We start from the raw sequence: 26,168 nt of genomic DNA on the forward strand, positions 1-26,168 counted from the left end.
TGCTGGACTTTGACTCCTCTTCAGCAAATTTAAACTTGAAAAGCCACCCATCTTTGAGTTCACATGAATTTCTCGGCAAATAATCTGGAGCTGCATCACTTTGGCTACCTGTTTCGTTTCAATCAAGAGCTGCTTGAGCTGTTGTCACTTCGCCTAATTGCAGTGCACTGTATGCACGCAAAGTTCCTTTCATTGAGTAGATTCATTTCTACTGAAAGCATTGTGCTGAACACATTACAATCTTTCATCTGCGGTCATCGAACTGCAGATATATGAAGTGCGCGCCTGCGATTAATACTGGTGTCACATAGCGCACTTTCGATCGCGATCAAGCCCGATCCGGATCGAATTTCTCGGTCGTGATTGGCTCCTCTGCGCAAGCTGCGCGAGGGAGCCAATCACGGTAGAGAGTTTCGATGCGGACGGGGCTTCATTGCGATCAAAAGTGCGCCGTGTGACACCGGACCAATGCGTATGACTCATTTTTCGGACGGTGACGGAGCTCTTCACGTATCGTTCCTTCAATCACTATCGCCAGGGCAATATGGCCGCGTCCATGTTGCGAGCGCTGCTTACATATGCGTAAGAGCGCCTCGAGGAATTGGCCCCAGCTAGCTTGCTTAACAATGCGTAGCTTTCCGCTTTGTCTATGCTCGGCCGCTTGGCTAAGTTCGTTTTGGGTATGACAATTTTTACTCTTTCGGGCATTGCTGAATCGTACTTAACGCTGGTCGGCCTTGCTACGGCGGCGACGACGAACCATTCTCCGATCGGGTAAGTACGCGATCTTCTTTGCGATAGAGAATGACCGCGCGGTGTTTTTCCAAGCGTTTATAACGCGTCCTATTGTACTCCGGTGGTGCACTTCTTAATAAGGTAGTGTTGAATGTAAACAAGCGATGCAGTGCTGCTTTAGGATATGCATAGGGGCGTGCCTATTGCACCGATTGTGAAACTGCTTCCGATCTCTGCTTTTGTTAGCATGAATAAGCGGCCGGGGTGGCAGAAACGCTTACTGTTGTAACGACTACAGCGAAAAGCTTTTTAGCGCAGTCCTTTGTAGTGAAAAGCTGCGTAAGGTGCACAAAAATTCTGGTTTCTGACATGCAGGGCTGTGTGTAGGCGCGGCCGTCCGCTGTTTACAGTGAACAGACGGATATTGTAAACAGTGCTGAACAAGCTGGCGCGTCTGTTGAAGCGCAATGCCTGTACGCTAGTGGATGTTTGCCTGTCAGCCTGTCACACAGAAACGTAAACTCCGCTTTGATTTGATGGAAAATGCCGGCTATTGACGCCTTTCATATCTCTGGAGTTGCTGCTTAGCGGACGTGTGAGTGAGTCTTTAAATATTGGCGCTGTGGGGTAAATGTAGAGCGTAATGTCATAATAATGTCATAATGTAGATTATCTTGCGTATGTGATAAAATGGTATCGGTAGTAACAAAAACCAATCTCCCATTGTCACAACTGTGGCTATAAGCTGAGGAAATTTTCCTTATAGCTGTTCACTGTTGATCGCTTCAAGTGTATATCACCCTGTGAGCTCATTGACTTGTTTGGCCCTATTGAAGTGCTACGCCCGACACTTAAACATTTTATGCAGGACAAACCTAGCTGATGCAGCATAGACCACTTCCTGTTTGGCCATGTCTAGTTTACATGAGCAAATAAAATAATGAATCACTAGGGTTGTGTTAACATCATGCGGTGCAAGTATGGTTATAAGTTATTTGTCTGTACAGCCATGATAACATTATGTTAGAAAATCAATTGATGTCACACTTGTAAGTTTGCTGTTATATCACAAACAAATGCAAGTGCAGACGAATGTCATATAGCTCTATAGGAAATGAATTTTGCAAATAACATAAAGCTACAGCATTACCATTTAGCAAAATGTTCATGGAGTGTCGACTGCAGCCAGTTGGCATGGATGCAGCTTGAAAAATTTGGTCATTTTGTTTATTGTACAAGAAATCGAGGGAAAAAGTGAAAGCATAGGGATGGGATAAACAGAATTCCTTACGTGGATTGAGAATGAACAGGCAAAATAAAGTGCTGAATGGGATGCTGAGGAACAGGCTCTACTCTACCAACTAAACAGTTGGTGCATCAGTTAGCAGGACAGCATATTCATCATCAGCCTATTTCATGACTACTGCAGGGCAAAGGCCCAAATTTCATAATCTCGGCACATCACCTAATCCTCTGTCATCCTTAACTGTGTTTCCTTTCCTGTCCATTCTATTATTCTAATTGGTGCATTACGCGACCTGCCCAGCTGCACTTGTTTCTTTTAATCTTGACTAGAATTTCAGATATGTTCATTTCATCTCTGATTGAGACTTTCATCTTCCTGTCATATTCCATTCCATCGCTCATTGGGCAGTTCTTAGTTTCTTCTAAAGTTAATTTTTTTCGTTATTCTCAGTACAGCATATTCTAGCTCCTATCCGTACTTCATTTTGTCCAAATTTTCTTCTGTGTTAAATTAGCACATTACAACACCTGTTCTTTTAGGGAATGTTGTGCACCCCATCTATTGCGTAAGAAAAGAAAGCATGCTACTGTTACATACTTACAATGTAGCATTTACACATACCAAATGCTATGCTATCTTGCAGTCATTCTTCTTAGTTCATGCTATGCGCTCTGAAGACTCCTACCTTTATCAGTACAGACGTCTTTTGTGTCTAAGTGAAATCTGACGAGTTCAGACAATGGCACCTAAAAAAGGCCTCATTTTAACTGTGCTTGTACTGTTTCGTCCAGCCGAAAATTGTCTTTATTTGTAAGAAGGTCCATGAAGTGTGGAAAGAAAAAACGCAAAGGGATGATGGCACAGTATCATAAAATTAAGATGCTTCCAGTTCAATTTTTTGTGGTGAGTACAGACTAGTGCTTGTTAGTTACATTATCCATACAATTCTCACATTCAAACTTGTCTGCATACAGCCTTTTACTGTATGGTATTCATTCTATATATCCTTTAAAAGCAAAAAACTGTATGACTGTAAATGAGACAATGCAAACATAATGTATTTGCACATAGAAATAAAAAGTAATATAAATATAATAAAATTATGTTTCTAGTTATGCGCAAAAAGAATCAAGGAACTGAGGGGCTTGATATTTAGTCAAGTACTTATCATGAAAAGCGGATACAGAAGCCAAGGAAGTGATAAGGGAAAATAACTTTTGTTTTGTTTGTTTTGAGCAATTGCCTTGTGTTAAATTAATTATTTATTGGTGCATGGTTGCCTGCTTTATTTCACCCAAAAATTCCACCTTGTCACCAGAATGGCGATCATGATTCGGTATTTAGTGTGATGCTTGACTGGCAGAACAGTCACACTTCACATTTTCTTCCAAATCAATCTATTTCACGGTTTGTCACTAGCTCATGTGAGTTCTTGGTAACATCATTAACAGAATCATGCACTCAGTGCATCAGATTATGAGAATGAGGTAGATTCAGCTAAAAAATGACTAATACAAAATAGTAGTGTCAGATCTTTACTCTCTGTTTACCTCTGTAGTGTGGATTCAGGTGCAAGTGCACCAACGGCATCAGTAATTTAGATACAAGGAATTTTCACCAGGAAAGTCTGCATATTTCTTGGCTAGTTTGACTGACATGTTTTTCATTCAACATATTTGATTTAGCCCATGTTTCATTTACATAGACATCTGTTCCTATAACAAGTAAACTGATCACTGTAGTAGGGCCGTAATTCTGTCTAAACTTTTGCTCCTCTGCAGCGCATTTTGATGTCGGCTGTAAGCCATAGGGATTCGTATTTTTCATTTGGACTATGCCTCTCAGTAGCATCATTATCTCTGCAATGGCCTACATTGTGCACTTCTGTTTGAAAGGTGTTGTAATGGTATTGTCTTTCATATTTTTGTGTTTTTCCTTGCACATTTGTACTAGGATACTGGAGGAAATGTGGGTCACACATCTCTGCACAGTTGGAGGCTGTGCTGCATCTGACAGGAGAGGGACGAATACATGTGTAGAAGAGCTGTGAATTGGGCTAGTTGGTATGCATTCATTTTTCTTGCGCTAAGTACTGTTAGAAGCAGTGGGGACGGAACGGATACTTGATACGAAGCGGACACGAGGTGACACAGGGGAGCATTCCCCTGTGTCACCTTGTGACCACTTCATATTTTCATTCGTTTCATCCCCACTGTGTCTTACAGTACTTAGTGCACGAAAAATGAATACATGAAAATGTGCAAGAACAAAGTACAAGAACAGGGCATGCAACAAGCAAAAGTCGAGCATTCAAGGGCTCACAACATACAAGACTAAGCTTCTTTTTATGAAAGGTCATAGGCATGCTTAAGCAGCAAGTTTATTTATTTATTATTATTCATTACAGAGTTCTGCAGCAGTCAAAGGTATTATTGCAGGGGGTGATGACAAATAGCATTTCCTTGTTAGGACAAAAAGGAAAGCAAAAAATACAACATAAATACGAAGCAAAACGTGACACAAAAATAATAACGGAACATATGCACACAAATAAAGGAGGGCAACGACGTGCCACAAATGTAACGCACAAAAAGAAATGAAAGACATGCAAAATGAAAGGACGGCTGCATGCCACAGCATATGTCTCATAAAAAAATATGGAATCAATCTTCTGTGGGGCACTCAGTGACGCCAGCTGGCAGCCTGTTCCAATCAGTGATCGTCACTGGAAAGAATGAAGTTTCATACACATCTGTGCGACATTGCACTGCACTGCTCTGCACTTCTCACTGCAAAGATACAGAAAAAAAAAAAAAGCTAATGTTCAAACATATCAGTATGTGTGATGGGGGGGGGAGGAAATTTTAGCTGATGGTAGTTTCTCGTGAATGTTGTTCTAGGGGCGCTGGCATAGTTTCTCAGTCATCTGAATTATGAGTTTATGAAGGACATACCGGACCAGAACGAATTTTTCTTCAACTGCAAAGATTTCTTTCTGAGAAACCCGTAGACATTTCCTTAATTCGCAGCTTCATGCTACACTCGGCTGGATGACAATTTTTCCTTCTGATGAACTTTCCTCCACCTTGTGGGCTTCTGCAGAACTTATTTGCCTTATTGAGAGTTCATCAATGTTCGAAGTAATCTTTAAAACTTGATGACAAATTGTTGTGCAACAGTGTACTGGGTATTTAAACTGCGCAGAAATGCAGTGGACCTAGCATTCTGTGGTTATTTCACTATATTTTATGTTCTCTTTTAACTTGCACTCTGCCTTGCATTCTTGGCTGCATAATAACACAGATATCGGGGCAGGCGTGACAATATGGAAGAGATGTGTACCCTGTGGACATTCCTGAAATGCCTCTGGTGCTTGTATGATCATTGCAATGAATTCTTTGCTAATTATGCATGACTGGAAGAAGTCACGGTCACCATATTGGGTGCTTGAATGAGTTTGGTGCTCTTGCATTGCGGAACAACCTGCAGATGTAAAACTTTACACGTGCAGTGTGATGTGCATGGTAAACTTTTTGCCGCCTATACAGTGCACCGTGAAGCTCCAGCGTACTGACACATCATTGTTAGCATTGTCCGAGGGTAGTTGGTGCTTTTGCTTACCTTGACCCGCGGTCTAGATTAGTCCAGTGTTCCTGACATGATACCACTTAACACTTTTGTAATAAGACCAACACTTTGGCTAGTTGGATAGAATGCATATTTGAAACAGCAGTGCAAAACACAGATACGGCACAGAGAAGAGCGAACACGAAACACGTTGCTGAACTTGCAACTAATCTTTATTGGAAGAACATGAAACAATATTCCCTTCAAGTACCATTTAATTACGTACATTGAAAATTTAATTTCACCTAATTTCTTGTATCTTCAGAATAATTAAAAGTACACTGCAGAAGAATGGATTAGTAATTTCTAATTCTTTGGTTGGTTATGTCACATTTCCAAAATGTGGACTCCGTTTGTGAACTCTCTACGGGAAATGTTAGGCATGGGAACATCATATAGTATTACAAGTCCATCATGCTTGGAAAACGCCAAATCAGCCATTTGAAGAACATGCCCGATGCAAAACATGGTCAGAAACAATGAAAGAAATGAACCTGCAAAGTGACATAATGGCACCACTGAAAAGCACTCCTTTCACTAAAATACTTTGCATACATCATATTCAAATTTGGAGCAAATGTCCAGTCCGAAGTGTCTCAAGATGTATGCGAGATATCTTGAACATTATTATTTTCATCAGTTCCTCTACTTTTGATGGACTATGGTGCAGGATATGTAGTCTACTTCCATGAATTTGAACCTGACGAGACCGATGAAACTGGTCGACTTATGCTGCGGGTCGAATCAAACAAAAGGCAGAAAAACCGCCGAAAGAAGCTGTCGATTCACTTGGCAGCTTATGTCTTGAAAGGCTCGCGGCTATACATACCTGTTATGCGACGAGCCATAGCAAGTGGGAAAAGGTCCCACTCTTACGCGACATAGCACTTGTTCCTTAATTTGCTCACGCACATGCACCGTTTCCCGTCACAGTGTGAGCACCGAGGCGCCTAATAAGTTTACTGGAAGGCCTTTGGAGTTCTAGGTAGACCCCCTCTCTTTTGTTAGGCGTCTCCTCGACTTTTGAAGTTTTTTAATCTTGCACCTTCTTTCTTGCTAGCTTTCCCAAAACACAGATGGTCTTTCTCCTCTTCTCCATGCACAGCGCGTGCGGATAATTAAGGAATGCGTACAAGGGCCCCGCCAAACGTCTCGTAGACGAGACACTTATTGACGGGTGAAACGAGGGCACAAATCGCCGCAGCAGCCCCAGAAACCACGTCGTGCCAGAAACAATGGCTGCCAGTATGCTTATGAAGCGTCAGGGTGCTCGTGCTGTGACCGTATACGTGGTGTGCGCTCCTGTATAATTAAGGAACGTGTACTATGTCCCGTGACAGTGGCCCCTGTCCATTCTTGGTATGCTGCAATAAATTGCGCATGCCTCACTGCATTACATGGCTACACTGCGGCAAAGCTGACCAGTTAAATTAGAATTATCCGGAGAAGGTCAATTTTGAGATCGATTTGAGATAGATAGATAAACTTTATTAAAAGAATAATCAGAAAAAACGCTAATGGTCGGGCCCCCTTAGTCCAGGGCTCCGCTGGCTCTTGCCATCTTCTCAGCTCTCTTTATCAGTTTGAGCTGGTCGTCGAGGGCCGAGCTAGTGGACAGCAGTGCCTCCCATTACTTAAATGATATTGCCCGGAACGCCTCCCATTGCTCCCTCGTGGTGTTTGAGATCGAAATAACGGAGGTTTGGGCCCATAGATATGTATGGGTGCCGGCCGGGACCTTTGGTCGGGATCGAAGTAACTGGTGTCGAACTGACAGAAGGCTACTGTATATACAGAACAGGTTAAAAATCATGCACACAAAAAGGTATGACAGACAAACAAAATAAAAGACGTAAATAAAGCAAGAAATTCAAAACCATGTCTCATCTTTAAATTCTCTGTCATATCTTTACTCATGCATAATTTTTAACGCTTTGTGTTCTTTCATGTGCTTCCACTAAAAATTAGTTTCACGTTCAGCATCGTATTTCGTAGTCCCCCTGCTCTGTGTTGTGTTAGTGTTTTGCACCACCGTTCAAATGGAACATTGATGTTTGCACATAGTTTCTTTAGTGCTGTAGAACTGACAGTGCCTCATGCTGCATTCTTTAATGCTCACAATGGAGGCAATGTAAGTCCTGTAAGTATCATTTTCATGTTTAGAATCTTGTGCTGCAAATATTCAGCTGGCATGAGCAGCATGCTGCATCCAGGTACACCCGTAAGCAAATGTATACGGACCACAGGGTCGCCGAAACAACTAAATTTCTTTGTAACTAACATGCATAAACTGAAATTGTCAAATACACTGGAAAGTTCACAATGCCACGTTTGGACTGCAGTGCTCAATTTCAAGTTGCATTCACAGGCAGATAAAAAAATCGGCTTCATCGAGCAATCCCTGGTCCGTATACTTTTGCTCAGGGGTGTACCTTTCTAAGATTGTAACTATAGTGATGCTTTTATGTTGCTATTATTTATTCTTTGAAAACATTCATTAATGGAGCATACCATTTCAAAAGAATAAGCATTAACAAGGTTCTGATTTGTCAGTGTATGCCAAGGCACTAAAATCTTGCACTATTCTTGAGTGTGTTTACTAAAAAATTGAGAAGCATTCGCACTTCGACTTATATGTCAACTCGTTGAGGAGTTGCTCCTGCATGTGTTTAATATACTGAGGACTAATTTAATTTTTCATACTCACTCTGTGCAAGAATTAGTAGAGGTGTTTGATGCTACGAAGCAGCATTTTAGTGAAGGTAGTGAGGCTTTTGAAGTACCTTGGGAGTTTGTTGTTTCTCTGGCGTCTTTGATGACAATTGTGGCTGTGCCAAACGGAGAAGTTCACTTACAATATTATCTAAGGGTTCATGAACCTCCATGAATTTTTTGAAAACTGCATGTTGGCAACAACATCTGAATATTAAAGTAATATACTCCGCATCGGTGCTATGTCATGGAGACTGTCTATCGAGAAATTATCATATATGTTCTCTTTTGAGAGTTTCACTGAATGATTGCAGTGTAGCATGTTTATAGCTGCCGATGACAGGTTTGTTTAAATCACCATCGTCGTCGTGGGACTAGATGAAGCCAGATCAACCGATCGAGCTGTATCATGATTTTTGTTGTATTGCTAGCTGGTTTACACTGCAGCCATCATGGCTCCGTTTTTGAGCCCTGGGCTACGGAAATGCTTGGAGGAAGTAAGTTTCAGCCATTTGGCTTTATTGGGATGAGGATATCTTTGGCTGAAGCTGGACACTACTAACCCTCATGTGTAGTGTATGAGGAATATGTAGTGTATGTGTAGAATAAAGTTTGTTTCCACTCCTTGAATTTTGAGTCGAATCTTCTGTACAAACCCTTTCTCTGCTGTTATTCAGTTGCAAGTAATGACAAGGACAGGATGAAATATCATGATCCTCTGTTTACCAAATGTTTAAATGTAATGCAGGAATAAATGAGCAAATTAACTAATTAGATGCAAAATTTTAGTGCTATTAATGGCCAATCAATAATAACAGTCTTGCTTTGAATGCATGGCCGCAATGCAAGTGGACAGCATGTGTTCCATATTAGACTCTTCTACTATAAGCCTCTATCCGGCTTTGCAAATGAGAATGTCTCCTTACTTTAGCAAAGCAGCATTTACATTTATGTTCCTTAGACTTCTTAGTCATCGGTTGCCATCACTTTAATGGCAACTTTATACATTCACTGTCAATGGTCATGAGTCACTGTGTTTGTCGAATCTATCAATTACAATTACCTTGAAATATGGAATGCTAAAACGTCACATTGGTTTTAGCCACTCTATCTATATGCAAGGTTAGCTGCTCTCAGCTTGCTTCACACTACAGTATTGACTTTTCTTTAGCACATTCTGACTTTGACGAACACTACAGTGATTGCACTGGGAGACCATTGAGACTGCATGCTTGAAATTGGTGCTATACACTGTTTTCAAGCGTTAAGTGTGACTCGTCAGTTTTGTAATTACATATTCACTTGTATTGCAGGTCTCACTGGTTTTGTGGCAAGAGTGAATAGAATCATGGCTGCCAACATCTGGCAGGACGCGCTGAATGCTGGTAAGCCTTGCTCTTTTTGGTGGATTACGACTACACGACTGTGCACTTCATGTGTGCTGCTTCATCATAGTCCACTTACAACTTTGTTTATGATATCTCTTGCCCATGTTCGCTGTATTGTGTCCTTCAAACCCGTGCGTGTATATAGACTCTTTTCATTCTCACTTCTTTTTCTTGTGCTACACAATGTGGCTTCACATTCTGCACTTGCAAGTTGCACTAATGCTTCCATCTTCCTGCCCTTCATCCTGCACCAGTTGCTGTAACAAGGTTGGTGCAATTTCGTGGCATGCTAATGCAAGCTTGCGGTGATGCATTTCATTGAATTTCGATTGGGAATTTGACACAGGGCAATTTAGAACAATATAATTCATAGCTAAAAAAATGTTGAAGATATGACAGATAAAGGAAACGCTACAGAAATTCTGAGAATTGTCTATTAATGTGTAAGCATTTTTTGGCTCAGCTGTTACTTCACTTTTGCTTGCTTGCTTTTCATAGCTTATGCATCTCTACCCATCGCTTTTCTGGCTCCAAAGAATGCTTACACATTAGTAGACAATTCTTAGAATTTCTGTAGCATTTTTGTTGCTTATCATGTTTATCCTGCTTAGACCATACCATAATGTTATAAACACAATTCCATTCCATACAATCACAGTATTACAATCTTCTTTTATTGCTGCGTTTTTTACAGTATTATTTTTGAGAAACTGCATATCCTTCGCTCTAAATGTCTTGCTGTTTCTGTGTCACCGTAGCTGCTTGTTCTTCATCTACGTCGTCATCTTTCTTTCACTTCTGTGCTTGTTCGGGTACAAAGTATTTCCTTTTTATTCATTTTATTTCCTTATTTATGTTACGACGTGAGTGCGGTGACGGAACGATTTTTTCCCATCTTTCCCATCTTTTTTTAGGGCTACCAGTCATCTACTATTACAGTATTATCACGTCTACCGATCAGCTATTCTATCATTATTTATACTCCGCAATCCCGAATTAGGCTTCGTTGCATGCACACGAGTAATGCGGGGAAGTAAGCTTTCAGGGGGCATAAAGAGAACTTGTCTCTTTTCTCTTTTATGTATATATTTTTCATTTTTCATTCCTTCCTTATCGATTCTAAAGCTACCAATCACCTACATTTACACTATTTTAACGAGTGAATGTCTTAACTTTGTCAGTTATGCATTTATTTTGCAGATAAAGGGGGTGACACTTTTCGCGTTAGATTTTGATGGGGTACTCGCCAAATAATTATCACGTATTAAAAAAGTGTGCTACTATTTCTAGATTTCTCTTACTGTCTTCACTGTGTGCTGCTACACCTTAAATTATGGCTTTGCATGTCTGTGGTGGTGTTCCCGCACCTTCATAGACCAGCTGCCTCAACGCCATGTATCCTGCATTTTCACACAGCAGCACGCAGTATGATTCATCCTGGAGCCTTTACTTCTGTCATTGTTTTTCTGCATTTATACTTATTACCCAATTTCAAGGGTGTAGGGGGAGGGGGGCATTGTTGCGTGTCGTTTTGTGCCAGGTATCTCAGCACATAGGAATTTCTGGAAGGCAGGGGCTTGCTCCCAGTGTGCCTCCCTTTGTCAACATGCCCCTGATTGATGTCAGTGCAAAACAGTGATGAGTGCTGTTTTTCAGAGCGTGCCGCCAGCGCTTATGAGAGAGCACTAGACGAAGAAAGCGTGCTGGTGGCCCTGGGAGACATGAAGCCGTCACCTAACGGGGACAGTGCCGCCCTGGTAGACGAGAGTGGGTGTGTCTACCTGAGTGGCTCAAGGCGCAAGGTGGACTTTGTACTGGCCTACTCACCTGCCAAGCACCAGGCCATCCGGGACATCTTTGAGGAGGAGCTCAGCAAGGCAGGACTGGTGCTCGAGCATGTCCCACAGGCAGGTGTCCTCAAACCTTGTCAATTTATTTCAGTGAGGCTGTGAGGGGACACATCAATGTGAACAATAACTGAAATTGTGGATTCTTTGGTTCCTTGTTGTACAAATATACTGGGTGATTTTTTTTAGCTGCACCAAATTTGAAAAAGTCGCCTATGGCAGATACCCCAATTCTAATTTTTGAACTAAATTATTCGATGAGGCAAGCATTACTTCTATGAAAAATCAGAATGCTTAACTTAATAGTTGACATAAGTACACAAATGAATTGTTTAATTAATTGCTTTATTGCAATTCACAAATTGTAGCCACTGAGTTTGCAAGGTGTATCCACTTGTAACGAATTCTCAGGATGACACCAGTTTTGAGATAATAATTTAAATTAAATAATATTTTTCAAAGTGTGCAACTACATACACGGGCTGTCTAGTTACTTTTGCACTTCAGTGCATAAAACAGCATTTTCTTAAAGATGTAAGTGGAGCAACTGTGCATTTTAGCACATATTTGACAGCACACATTTGGAAACCAGTGCAATCCTCAGAATTTGTTCAAGTCAATATACCTTGTAATTTCACTAGCTACAATAATTGCAATTTGTGCTCTAAGTTAATTAGTAAAACATTAGTAAAGTTTTGTTAATTAGCTGTCATTTACACAATTGATTGCAAGTGGAAATGTCTGCCTCATCTAGTAATTTATTTAAAGGGTTATAATTGAATTGCGCTCTCTGCCATAGGCAACTTTTAAAAACTTAGTGCAGCCAAATAAAACACTCAAGTCATGATTTTATGATGTTTTACTAATGTTTTGTAGAAGTGACATTTGGCTAAAATGACCGTCTGGCTGTCAGCTATTATTTGCTTTTCGTAGGCTCTTGGAATGGCTACACCTTTTTTCTCAATTGTTCACGTAAACATTTAACGTGTGCCCCTATCTTCTCATTTAGCCATTCCAAGAGCTTTTCAACTTCAATGTATAAACATAGAGTGGGTTGACGTCTAAATTATATTAACAACTGTCATATTTTTGTAAGTACAGTGCAAGGGAAGATTTATAAAATTACAATGGGAAGAGTAATATAATGATTGTAATGTGAAGGCTTCCTAATGCAGGCTCTAGTTGTATGTGCATGCACTGAGGCTCGTTAGTTAATCCTGCTTAAGCTAAAGTTCATAGACCAGCTTGTAGATACATAATTCAGTCCCATTCTTCTCTGGATTTCTGTTCAGACGAACAGCGAGTCTTGTTATTCGCAAACCTTGCTGTCAAGAGTGTGGCTTCTCCGCAAAACTCAGCTACGTTGTGGCTGAGCTCCTCACATTTTGAAGTGTGAATTTGAGATAAAAAAAATCGTTGTACTTGAAAAGCGGCATAGAATATAAAGCCAAGTTTGCTACTACAAGCACATTAGTAATTTGGAGTAGTTAATAGGTACTAACGGGAGTAGTACGAGGAGTAGGTGGTGCGAGTGCATCATTCCTTTTCCCTGTTTAATTTCCTCCAGGCAATGCCTCGGCTGCATGAAGCCGCAACCTTCTGTTCAGGAAATGCTGATCAGCCTGATCCTTGTTTTGACTTGCTAGCCATGAAATGGACGAAAAGCAAGCAGCTGCAATCAAACTTGAAAAAGAATTGAGCCTCACAGAAACTTGCTTGAGCACCTAATTATGTGTGTACCAGGAACAAATTTAGGAAATTTTGTCAATAAGCATACTGCAAAAGTTTCCTGTAATTGTGCTCTCCCATGAGTGAGCTGGCCAGGCATGCTGGTGGCAAAAAAAAAAAAGAGGACAAAAGACCACATAACAGTAGTGCATGTGAATCATTACACATTTTTGTCCCAACTTTAATTACTTTAATAAGTCTTTAATTACTTGAACCAAGGTTGCTGTTGTTGCTCATGCAAAAAATATGTTCAGCACAATGAAGCAGTTGTAGTTTGTTTGCTGTTCTTGCATTTCCTTGACTTGTAATTGTTTATTAGTCTATTATGGCCTACATTGTCTTCCAGAATCCGAGTGGCCTTTGCTTTGTGAAGATCCATGCACCTTGGGAGGTGCTGAGCTGTTTTGCTGAGATAATGCGCCTGAAGATGCCTGTCAAGGAGGTACAGCAGTCTTGTCTATGTGGTCCCATGCTGCGCAAAGTTGGCAGGGACACTTGGCAGTGCTTGCCAGTCTTTATGTGCTAGCTGTTCTGTTTAGTGTGTCAATGCTGCTTACAGCTGAGCCACCATAGTGATTGGGTGGATGTGCTGTTTTTCTGGTGAGCACAAGGTTAAAAAGGTCCACAGATTGGGCTAGTTGATACGTCATTGTTACTGGGGTGAGCAGTAGCACGAAGCAAAATAACAACTGGGCAATGAGGCAAAGAAAAATGGATGCTACTTTCAAGTGAGGTTTATTGTGGCAAAACACGGAAATAAGTAGTTTAGCAAAAAAATGAAAGGCAACCAAGTCTGTTTATCACAGGTATGAAACACAATGGTGAGAAAATGCTAAAAAACAATGCTATTGCATTATATGCGCACCGGTACTTCCTAGGAAGCTCATTTCCTTGTCCAATAGGGACAGTGACAGCTTGCTCATGCATAAGTTGTGCTCATGTGTCACCTGCGCGCCTTCAAAGATAATGCAGGTGCGGTCATCCCTGTGTCTGCACAATGTTATGAAGCCCTTGAACATGGGTAAACACATGCATGAATGGCAATGTTGTGCAAAGAAGCTGCCTTTACCATTGTGAATGATGTTTGTGTGTTCCCGCAGGTGGTTCTTAAGACTGAGGGGAGCACATGCACCCATTTCCTCCCGCATACTCATGTCGTCGCGTTTGCACGTTGCGGACTCATCAAGAGCCGGCGTGGACGCGCGAGAGGCGCACTATGCCCTCCCCCGGTTCTCCCTCACTCTGCGCCACACAGTTCTCCCTAACATGTGGCACACGACAGAGGTATTCTGTAAACAACCCCCCATGCACAGTCTAGATAGCTTTCTCTGCATATGATGTTACGCAAGGTCGTGGGTACGATTCCTGGATGCTGTGGCAACATTTGGAGGCAAGTGGGAGGCAGCTTGACCTGCGTCTCCTTTTCTAGTGCAACCATAGCTGCGTGGCTGAGTGCATACGCACGTTTTATGGTAGCGTCATCCCACTGCAGGTGACACTATCAGCCATGGGGGCAAGGTGGACGAGAAAGCTTGGCTGGCTTTGCTTCGTATCACCGGTGTGAAGATATTGGCGATACAGCATGAAACTGTATCTCTGTTTGTCGCCGACTCAAATACAACAAACTGATCTTTAGTCTCATTCAAATTTGCTTTTTGCAATTGCATGGTAATTTGAAAAATTTTGCTGCCTCGTCTGTGCAAGAAATATTCATCGGCCACTGTACTTGTTTGCATAAAAGGTTGAATTTCGATGTAACGAAACTTCAGTATAACGAAACAAATTGCTGATTTTATTGGCTTCGTTACATCGAGGTCTAACTGTAATTCAGTATGAACAATATTGCATCACACAGTTAGATCCTTGCACATTTGCTGGAGACAAATGCTTCAGAATACTGAGGCCACATTAACACCGAGTAGCGACCCTGAAACATTCGCATTAGTGCACACTTCAATGTGGACATGCCCTTCGTGCGTCTCTTTGCCACCTGCTAGCTGCCGAACCAAAATCGCCTTGGCAGGCCAGTGAGACATCCAAGAGTCCGAAGATGGGGCTCTGCCAAAAATGATCGCGTTCCGGGATTCATTGGTCTGGTGGGTGGAGCTACTCAAGAAAATCAATCGCCAGGGTGTTGTTCCGAAGACTCATCGGTAAGTCTAGGACTTGTGATTGGGGATGCTCTGTCGGTAAGCTTCACTACCTGGTGCACTTGGTGGAGGCGGCATCTCAGCTTTTTCCTCGGGGCACACAGCTGGATGGGGCTTGTGTGTTGGAACTGGCAGCATGTAAGCATCTTCAACCTATGACAAGACTGTACCCATAGGAGGCTTTCAAAGAAAAGCTGTGTGGTCGAACTACCACTAGGTGTAAGCTAGCTCTATGGACATGCCTACTGTGTTTATCCTGTATTCCAAAAGGTGTACCTGTGTCCTTTACTTTATGCCCTATAAAAAGATGCCACGGAGTGCTCCACCATTTTTAGCACATCAACTTGCTGTGAGTTAGGTTTTAAAAATGTAAGCACCACTGGTTTGTTCATACTAATTTCTTAAAGGGACAAAAAAAAACGAGCTGTATGAGTAGACTACCTATCTATAATGCAAAAAAAGCCACTCTCACCATGAAAAGGCGCTCACTAAAGCAGAAAGTACATGAAAACAAAAGACATTTGGCGACATCGCCTTGAAGTTTCCGCTTCAGCTCGCGGAAATGTCTTGGATTTTGACGATGTCTGCTTGGGCCTAGCTAACTTTTTTGATTGGTAAAGATGAACTACATTGGGTCTAAAAGAGCCAAAGACTGATCTTGGCAAGTTTCGAGGTTTACTCAGACAAAATTACCAAAATACAAGAAAGTACTTTGAAATTTGTGGCGTCACACTGACGTACTGGTGCCGGGGTGTTGGTGTGAAATGCTAAGAGTGGAGCTTTGATCTTCAGTTTCCCTTTAACAGCCTGCCTCTTACCATGAGATTAATGAAATGCTGAAAGAATGCTTTATTAGTGTTTATTTTTGTGTCCGTTTAAACTATACAGCCGAAAACCCACTTATAACAATATTCAAGTGCCACAATAATTCCATTGTTATAACCGATAATTTCTATAACTGGGTCGCATGAAAAAAAAAATCTAAATGGGGGATGGTGTAGCTGTTCCGAGAAAACTATAATGGCTGGGAGGACAGTTCTCCTCCCCAGCACCTCCCTCGAACCGGCTTCTGATTGTGTTGACTCATTTGACTGTTTAACTCTACTTCCTGCTCCGATCACGTGTTGTTAACAAGCTGTGGCTGGTGGCGTTCAAGAATGGCACTACTACAGCAACTGCAAAGAGGGGTCATGGGCGCCAAGTGACATACGAGCTCTGCTGAGGCATCACTTTGGTGGCCCCAAAAGGTGCCTTTTAAAAAATGCGGAAAGGTTGCCGTGGCAGCATATCGGCTTGAGAAATAAAAAAAATGCTGGGACATGATCGCCATAAGCATCTTGCCATGCACTTCCCACTGGCTTGCACGAAAAAACTGCATATCCGTCAGTCTAGCTCGCTTTACACAAAGCTCGCCGACATCCTTCTCCAAGGTATCCAGGTGCTCCACAAAGTGAAGTGGATGGTTCCTCGCGAAAACAAGCCCATGAGGGACTGAATCAGCAGGACCTCCTGCAGGGACAAGGTTGAGGCAGCCTGCCCTACCACGCCAGCGCTTCCGTTGTGGCAGTCACTGTCGCTATCCGGTGCAATCATGTTCACGACGATCACCTCATTGGTTAGAAGCACTTCTTTTCCGAAGCTATAGCAGTGCGCTTCTTTTTCACCGGCAACGTCGTGCATTGCCAATGATCAGCAGGCGGATCAGCCATCTTTCATTTCGGCGGCGAGTCAAATGAGGCTGAGAAGGAACGTGGCCAGGAACTACTTTGATGCAATGAACAAAAACCAGCACGAGCGATTTAATTCGTTAGCGGTATTGTGCAGAATGAGGGCCATAGAATAAAGAACCAACTGTGAGGGCCCAGCAAGCAATCTGGAAGCAGCGCCGGCAGCATTGTCAGCGCAGTTGTTGTGGTTCATTGGTATTTCAGAGGGTGGCATGGCGCAGAGCTATGGGTGCAGCCCATTCATCTTGGGAGGGGTGTAAGGGTGACAGGAGAGATGCGCGTGAGGCTGGCGTGCATCTCTCATGTAGGGAAGCACACGGCCACAGTTGGGGTGGCGGGCGATCATGCAGCGGCTCGTATTTCACTTTTTATTTTTTCCTTTTAAGGATTTCATATTACATTACCTTTCTGCATCGACATCCAGCAGCCAGACTTCATTGTTATAACCGATAATGCCGCATGGGGACATTGTAGTAAATGGGTTATTTCCCCATAGAAAACATACAAAAGTTAACGGTGCAATAGCTTTTCATTGTTATAACCGACATATTGTTAAAACCAGTATTGTTATAAGTGGGTTCAACTGTATACTCGTATAAAGTGGTATGTGGTAAGTTTTCTTTTACCGTAAAAGGTGTATTGCAATATGCACATATACCTACGAAATCACAGAAGGTTCACTAACAACAGCAACAATAATAATAATAAGTTGGTAATAGAAGCTCTGCATAAGTGACTATGCTACTTTTGAAATGCAATGCGACAAAAAATGTGTTCGATAGTTTGCTCATCGCCACTGTGGCGATGAGGAAACTATCGAACACATTCTTTGTTGTTGTCCCCGATACAGCGCACACAGGCAGCTACTCGCAACTGCGCTGGCACGTCTTGACGACTGGCTGTTTACGGAGCAGACAGTCCTGGAACGCCGACCTATACGGTTGTCACACCACAAGACAGTGAAGGCACTCTTCAAATTTTTAGGTCTGAGTGGCCTATTGGAGAGACTGTAATTCTCATGGACGTTCACGACCTTCCCTACGTTTTCTTTCCATTAGTTGGCTTTTTCCGTCTTTCATTTCCCCTTACCCTTCCCCCAGTGCAGGGCCGCAAACCAGAATGTCATCCGGTTAACCTCCTTGCCTTTCCCATGCCGTTTATCTCTCACTCTTTCTCTCTTGAAAAGTAACAGAACACCCATTGCCTACTTTGGCAAGGGAAGTCTGCCATCGTTTTGTATTGAACGGTGAAACAATCAGGTCCTGAAGCTATAGTTAGCAAGCCTTCATTAAGCCAGTCAACCTTGTCATTGTGATCTTGATGAATTGCTGGTAGCGTTCCCTGCATGTTTAATACGCTAAAACACATTTCATTTCATTTGTTTCTGCCACTAGCAGTTGGGGTGTGTGATGACTTTTCTGAAGCTGGTAATGTCGGTCCTGGATGCAGATTTGCTTCTGTCTGTACAAAATGCTTGCCGTTCTATTTAGACGTATTAGGCACTCTTGCTTATGTATCACTACGTTTGCTTTCTGTGTACATTTCAACTTGTGCCTTGCAATTTCTCTGTGCGTGCTCATTTGTTGTTTCTTTATTGTGATATCTTGTACATCCTAAGAGCGTAAAGAATAAATGTGAATAAGGGTAAATGGTGAGTAGTTACACAAGTTTTCTCTTGCAGACCTTGTACTGAAGTGCAAGTCGCATGCATTGCAATCTTGTTTATCTTCACAGTAGTTGTACTAACTGTTGCAACCATTTGAACTAAAATTGATAGGGTTTTGTCATTGACTCCTTCTTATCTATGTGAGTTCTGAACCAGTTCAGAATTCTTTGTGTTGGGTTCTGTGGATACGGTTGGAGGAGTAAAAACTTTACATTTGAGTTATCACTGGTTTTAAACTGGAATAAGACAGCAACTTGGGCAGTTTAGTAATGTATACTTCATGGCGAATATAAATTGGCAAAGATACAAAAAATAAACACGAGATGAACTGTAGAATGATTCACAACTGCTGACTGCACTGATGGTCCACCATTGTGGCTGCCTGTCCTGTCTTTTTTTTGTCTGCTATGCTCATTCTTTACCTTGAAATTGTTATATTCAAAATGTTGTCTGCTGGTACATAGCTGAATTAACTGAATCCAAATACATCATAAAATTCAATGCTACTATGTAGTCGGTAAACTTGTCACGATTCAGGCATGATTCTGCATCACGACTTCAGAGCATAAGAAAAACCTGATGCCAACATATAAAACCTTTATATAACATAAAATGCATGCATAAGGATGGTTGGAGAGTTGGGTGGGTGGTATAGCTTTAACGTGTACCACTTGGTGAGTAGCACTCATAAGAAACAGCACACCAACAGGACAGCAGCTTGGCGTTCAATTTTGTCATTCCATGTTGTCATACACCAACAGGCTGGCAGTCTGCTGTCACTCCTTTTGTGGACCACCAAGATGACAACCCATCATACATTTGTTGTACACCAACAGGACAGCAGCATTCTGTTGTTTCTTGTTGTATGCTAGTAGGATGACAGCCTGTTATTTGTTCTGTCATTTCATGTTGTTGTCCTGTCTGTGTGCTGCATCTTGCCATGTTGTGAGCTTGTAAGGCCACCATGGGGAGAGCCTGAGTGAAACTGAGGTGCAGGCATGCTGGCCCATAGGCTGTGTGCCCAACCTGTGTCCCACTAGGTGCTTGCTGTGTGTACACCTTCCCTGTGTCTGTGGTTTGCAGTGGAGCTTGAGGATGCAGGAGCAGAATGCTATGCTGGACTGTGAGCCTGTAAGAACCTTTTGGCCTTTCCTGGCACTAGCATGCGGGGCTGGTCTACCTGTGTGCTGGTCACTAATGCCATTTCACGAGGACCCTGCATGGAATGTACATGCTGTTAAATCAAACCACTGTAGTATGATTCTGCCAAGTGGGGATGCACTATCATTGTGCCGAAATGTTGAGAAAAATGGCGATTGTTGTTTCTTATTGTGCTGCAAGTACATGTGACATTCTTGCAGGGTTTTCTCATTTTTGTGTAGTGCACTTCTTTCATAGTATCTCTTTTGAATAGATTAATGGTGTGGTAGCAAGAACCTCATTAAGATGTGCATGGTGTAGTACTAACCTGAAAACTTCATTGGCTTGAATTAATTGCAGATTTTTGGAAACAGCATGGTTACGAAGCAACATTGTTGTTCTAAGTCATTTTGGAAGGCCTTTATGAGCTAAGGTTAGGGCCCAGTGAAGCTGGCTAGCTTTGTCTGGATATAGTTTTTTTAGTTTTCCTCATTCGTTTAGTTTTGCTGTTCACATATTAGTTAAACATAATCATGTGGTGTTTGCAAATCTGCAGGTGGAAGTTCGTTCAATGGGACGGCGTCAAAAGCAGTTTGCTGTTACGTTTTCTATGTCCAAGGAGTACCTGTAAGTCGCATGCATTGGGCGAACTGCCGCATTGAAAATTGTGGGATGGCATGCACGAGGTGGCGTTGCTTATGCAGGTTCGACATCCCCGAGCCGAAGGAGGACTTTTTCAGTGCAGCACAGAGGGCGCAAGTGGTGCACTTTATTCTTCAGCGCAAATCGTTCTCGCGCGACACCCAGCGACGCCACTTTGGCATTGGCCGACTGCTTGCCGACGGTGTCTACTTGGCTGCTTATCCACTGCATGAAGGTGGCCCCGACCGCACCTCCGGTGAAGGATTAGCAGCACCCCGCACACAACTTCGTCGCAAGTGGGCCTCAGTGCTGGCATTATTTTGCTACCAACCACTGGATGATGTGCGACGTTATTTCGGTGTTAAGATTGGCCTCTACTTTGCCTGGCTGGGCTTCTACACTACCATGCTTCTGCCGGCATCCCTCTTGGGTCTTGGCTGCTTCCTGTACGGTGTCGCCACATTGGGCAAACATCGCCCTGTACACGAGATGTGCGCCGGTTCAGAGTCACGCCTGCTGATGTGTCCGTTGTGTGACAATGGCTGCGAGTACTGGCGTCTGCGTGACAGCTGCACACAAGCTCGACTGGGTTACCTGTCCGACAATGGTGCCACGGTCGTCTTTTCAGTCTTTATGTCGCTCTGGGGCGCTGCCTTTCTCGAACTCTGGAAGCGCTACTCGGCACGCATCACTTACCAGTGGGACTTGTCTGGCTTTGACACCCTGGAGGAGAACTCGAGGCCCGAATACCTGGCACGCTTGTCGCACCTTAAGAAACGTGACGTGGAGCTCATTGAGCAGCAGGAGAAAGGCGGTGTTGAGTCCCTGTCATTCTGGCGTATACGCTTGCCCTTTGGCCTGCTGTCAGTGTCGGTGGTGCTGTTGCTGGTGCTGCTCGCCATGGCTGCCGTTGTGGGTGTCATTGTGTACCGCATGTCAGTGCGTGCTACACTCGCACTGCAAAGTGAGGAGATGTCGAGCTTCATTCCACTCATCACTTCCACCACTGCAGCCCTGCTCAACTTGCTGTGCATCCTCCTCTTCAACATGGTGCGCAACAATATATCTTTTTTTGTCGCCTATCAGTGAGGTTGAAGGTAACTTGCAATCAGACTATATCGCTCATTACAAGTCACTCTAGGGTTCTGGAACTGGGGGCATCTGCCTCAGTATATTCTATTTAATGGTGGGCAATGTGCCCCCAAGTGCTGAAGACCCACTTCCCTCATACCACCCCAAAATTGTCCTTTTTTAGTGGCACGAGCATTGAGTGACACTCGTTTCTTGCTTAGCACTTTCGGTTCATCTCCCAAGACAACTAGGGACAAAATTCAAAATAAATCGAAAAAAAAATGGTACAGTACAAAATTAGTAAGTTTCATTATAGATATGATATCAGAGAATAAGTTTAGTTACAAGTTGAGTTACTGAAGTGTCTGGAATAATTAGAATCAATTAGAAATCACTGATTACCGCACACCAAATCACAGAATTGTAGACTTGAGAGACCCACCATGTGAGCATGACTTCGGTGAAATTCCTGGAAACCCGGAAGTAGAAAGCAGAAGTAATGATATCAATTATGATGCCACACACAAGGTGGCATGATATTTAACCGGCTAATTAATGGAAAACAGTTACCTGGCATAGGCTGAATATCTGCCTAGCAGAGTGGATGTGATGTCACTCCCACCTCTCTTGCTTCCCCTGTCCCGGCATACACCTGCTCGTTCACAACAGCTGCGCGTGCACGCTCGTTACGTGCTCCGACGTCGGCATCGGAGAGGGCACGTAAGGTGCGTTTTGTGTGCCGCTCGCTAGGGGGGCTACAGCGGGCTAGGTGGCACGTGCTGTGCTTCCTCCTCGCCCTCCCTTGCCCGCATATCGTGCCAGCGGAAAGATGTTCGCTCACTTAACCTAAAGAACACCAACTCGTAGGTGCGATTGCCACTAAGAGACCCCTAAGTCAAATATTAGGGTCGCCTACCATATTTCTTTCCAATTAGTTGGGCCTGGCTTGAGCAGTTTTTGATGCAAAAAGAGGCTGAGACATGCAGCATTCTTTTGCTTTATTCAATTTTTAAAAAATATTTTTTTTAATGGACAGAGAAAGGTTCAGGACTCCACGCTCAAAATCAGCTTCTTGGACCCTGGCTGCACTGCATAATCTCCAGCACACAATCAGAAGTACTAGTCTAGCTCAGAGGTGTTTCCTGATGGGTTTCTAACTTATCACAGATGCCAAAAATGACGCTAGCATTCCTTTTGATGTACCAATTTGACGTACCGAAGATTGCTTAGGTGTGCTCTGCAACAACCTTGCAAAGGAATGTGAAAACTAATGGTGGGGCTTTTATTGCAGTTGTACACTCGACTGGCCGTCTACTTGACCGAGATGGGTGAGTGCCCCTCTACCCTCTCCATTTGCTGCACAGGCACTTGTCTTGTGCAGGTTCACCACTAATGCCATGTTCTGGTCCAAGTAGCAAGGGAAAATACCATTTTATCACAGCATGTAATTACAGCAAGCTCGGCTTCTGTGAGCATCTTGATAAGAGCTAAAAGCTTCAGCCTTTAGGGCCACTGTGTTTTAAATGCACATCATTCTACCCAGAGATGCCGAGAACACAGACTGAGTACGACGACAGCCTGACCTTGAAGCTGTACCTGCTGCAATTTGTAAACTGCTATTCATCCATCTTCTACATTGCCTTCTTCAAGGGAAAGTGAGTGCAAAACTATGAAGAGGCGGGCAGCATGCATTTTGACCTGACCGGGTATTGTCTTGGCAGGTTTGTTGGTCGACCCGGTAAATACAACACGTTCCTGAACTACCAGCAGGAAGAGTGTGGCCTTGGGGGTTGCTTTGTAGAGCTGTCCATCCAACTGGCCATCATCATGGTGGGAAAACAGGCGTTCAGCGCGCTCTCGGAGATGGCGCTGCCTTATGCCATGCGCCTGTGGTCCCATCGGTCATTTCTGCGGAGCAGCAACAACGAGCACCAACCTACGCAGCCCTGGGAGCGCGACTACTTACTTCCAGACTTGGGCTCTACTGGCCTCTTCCACGAGTACCTCGAGATGATCCTGCAGTATGGCTTTGTCACACTGTTTGTGGCTGCCTTTCCTCTGGCACCTCTCTTTGCACTGCTCAACAACGTGCTCGAGATTCGACTGGATGCACTGAAGCTGCTCAGCTCTTATCGGCGGCCAGTGGCTGTGCGAGTCCGTGACATCGGTATCTGGTACCGTATCATGGACTCCTTGGGCAAACTGGCTGTGCTTACTAACGTAAGTGACAGCTCCTTGTGTACTTTTTAGTCTTTTAACGCTGAGGAATTTGTGCAGGCGGTCCTCATCGCCTTCACATCGGACCTGGTGCCACGCCTCTACTACCGCTGGAAGGTGTCACCCACAGGAACCCTTGATGGCTTTGTGGACTTCAGCCTGTCCTACTTTGATGTGCAAGATTACGACGAGGGTGTGCGACATGGGAATACATCGGGCCTGCTGGGCTCTCGATATTGCAGGTGAGGTGCACGTTAACAATGCTCTGAGGCCCATTTCCATGGAACAAAATGCGCATGCAGGTATGCTGACCACCGCACACCACCGTGGGTTGAGAACCAGTACAAGCGAACATCACAGTACTTTGAGATCCTAGTCTGGAAGTTTGCCTTTGTGCTACTATTTGAGGTGAGTGGGAAGATGAAACATGGTACCACTTTTACCACCTTGTGATGTAGAGAATAATTTAATGCTCTGTTTTGCAGAATGTAATTGCATTCCTGATGACTATAATTCGCTGGATTATACCCGACGTTCCCAAGACCATTCGGGAGAAGATTCGAGAGGACAACCGGCTCACCAATGAGATCATAATCCTGCAGGAGTTACGTCGACGACACGTGGACAGCCTGCCACCAGTGGCCTGAATGTTCACTGCTGGCACTGCTCTGCCATTCCTGCCAAGTTCCTGTTCCACTTTGTGCAATCGTCTGCAGCTTGTGTTGTGAAAGCAAACCGAGGCCCTTATTGCATCGGTGCTCGTGATCAAAACCATGGGAAATGTTAATGGACAAAGCTTGTGTTGCCAGAGCACTTTGTGCAGTGATTTTAGTGTCTGGTCTCGTGAACATTTTGTGTACCTGCTGCAATATCCTGTGTGTAATATCCAGCAAGAAAACAGCGCATGCCATACACATACAGTCAGCTTCACGGCTTGAAGGCTATGCTTATCGCTCTCAAACTCAGGGTAACGCCAGCCCGCCTCGTGACTGAGGTTGCCTGCTAAAGCGTTAACGATAGTCGTGCTTTTCTCGCTCACCTTAATTGTTACAGACGCTGTTTACTTACGCAGAGTTTATATGTTGTGCCAACTGCCACGCAAGCGCTGATTACACGTAATCTCAAATGCGTTATAGACTGTGAGCAAACGCAGCACGTGAAACAATTTTATGTACGGCTTGTTACAACAGCGTGTCATCACTTTTTGGCCTAAGCACTACAGTTTCTATTAAAAGTGTGTCGCCACTCGGGGCCGTCCGTGTCTCACTTCCTACGCCTAAAGCTTGATGGTGAAGGAGGCGCCGCAGGAGCATCCCCGCTCCGCCTGCGGATTGTCCACGATGCGGAAGGCAGACCTGATGAGCTCCTCGTGGTAGTCGAGCGTGGCGCCGCGCAGCAGGTCCAGCGAGGCACTGTCCACCACCACGCGAGCGCCGTCTCGCTCGAAAAGCACGTCGTCCGGCGCCGGCTGGTCTTCGAGCTGGAAGCGGTACTGAAAGCCCGAGCAACCACCGCCTTCCACGGACACGCGCAGCACACGGCCGACTCCCACGCGCCGCAGCTTCTCCACACAGCTGTCGGTCAGCTGCAGGGCGCCCTCGGCGCTTGCTTGCGACGCGGCGCCGCGCCGGCATGCCGCTCGCTCGCTGCGTGCGCCTCGCACTGCCCAGAGCACAGCACTGTGGCACGAGCGAAGGCGCTGGGTGAGCATGTTCTCTCGAGTCCTTCAAACGAGACCAGCAGTCTCCTCCACACCACTCGACTGCGCGGCAGCTAAGGACATGCTGGAGTTAACTGTGGAGCTTAACAACCGTGATGAGAGAGAGCACACGGCCAGCAAGTCGTGTCGTCGGCGCGCAGGCGTTGCAGAAACACTCGCGGAGCAGAGTTCGCTGAAGCGCTAGAGAAGACGAAAACATGCACGAAACCGACCGCGATGACCATTCAGTGCGTAGTTGTCACCGGAACCTCTCTTCATCCTTTGCGACTAATAAACACCGCGACCATCATCTCGGCTAATCACGACTGAAGTGCCGTAGTTCAAGCCAGTGAAAGCCATTTTGCGGTAGAGCGAAAATGCGACGTGATATATATTTTCCTATCGGACCAATACTGCGGCGTTTAGAAAAATATTGACTACTTTCAGAATTGCGATTAAAATTGCCTTGCTTGACCTGTGGATGCAGCTTTACATAACACGTCGTTGCTTTGGAAACCGTCGCCACAGGGATTGAGAAAAATACGACACAAGGCGCGCTAACTCCACAAAATT

The 26,168-nt window shown here is 44.0% G+C and overlaps 2 protein-coding genes across 6 annotated transcripts; one reads left to right on the top strand and one right to left on the bottom strand.

Moving 5' to 3' along the window:
- Positions 1–522: 522 nt before the first annotated feature.
- subdued (anoctamin 1) lies at positions 523–25,147 on the top strand. Of its 5 annotated transcripts, none has more exons than XM_050192813.2 (14): positions 523–774; positions 9,634–9,705; positions 11,365–11,615; positions 13,630–13,725; positions 15,281–15,436; positions 19,910–19,957; positions 20,523–20,593; positions 20,671–21,658; positions 22,971–23,007; positions 23,223–23,334; positions 23,401–23,899; positions 23,957–24,138; positions 24,199–24,304; positions 24,382–25,147. In XM_050192813.2, the coding sequence occupies exons 2-14, from the start codon at positions 9,669–9,671 to the stop codon at positions 24,541–24,543; spliced, it is 2,745 nt and encodes a 914-aa protein (XP_050048770.1). In that variant the 5' UTR covers positions 523–774; positions 9,634–9,668; the 3' UTR covers positions 24,544–25,147. The 5 variants fall into 5 exon arrangements, with proteins under 5 accessions (XP_050048770.1, XP_054934216.1, XP_054934218.1 ...); XM_055078240.2 differs by lacking the exon at positions 523–774 and adding an exon at positions 5,942–7,748; XM_055078241.2 differs by lacking the exon at positions 19,910–19,957.
- On the bottom strand, positions 25,047–25,878 carry LOC126545115 (iron-sulfur cluster assembly 2 homolog, mitochondrial). Its single transcript, XM_050192841.3, has one exon. The coding sequence runs from the start codon at positions 25,605–25,607 to the stop codon at positions 25,173–25,175; it is 435 nt and encodes a 144-aa protein (XP_050048798.1). The 5' UTR covers positions 25,608–25,878; the 3' UTR covers positions 25,047–25,172.
- Positions 25,879–26,168: the final 290 nt, after the last annotated feature.

This window comes from Dermacentor andersoni, chromosome 10, assembly GCF_023375885.2.
Source record: "Dermacentor andersoni chromosome 10, qqDerAnde1_hic_scaffold, whole genome shotgun sequence".
NCBI classification, from domain to species: domain Eukaryota; kingdom Metazoa; phylum Arthropoda; class Arachnida; order Ixodida; family Ixodidae; genus Dermacentor; species Dermacentor andersoni.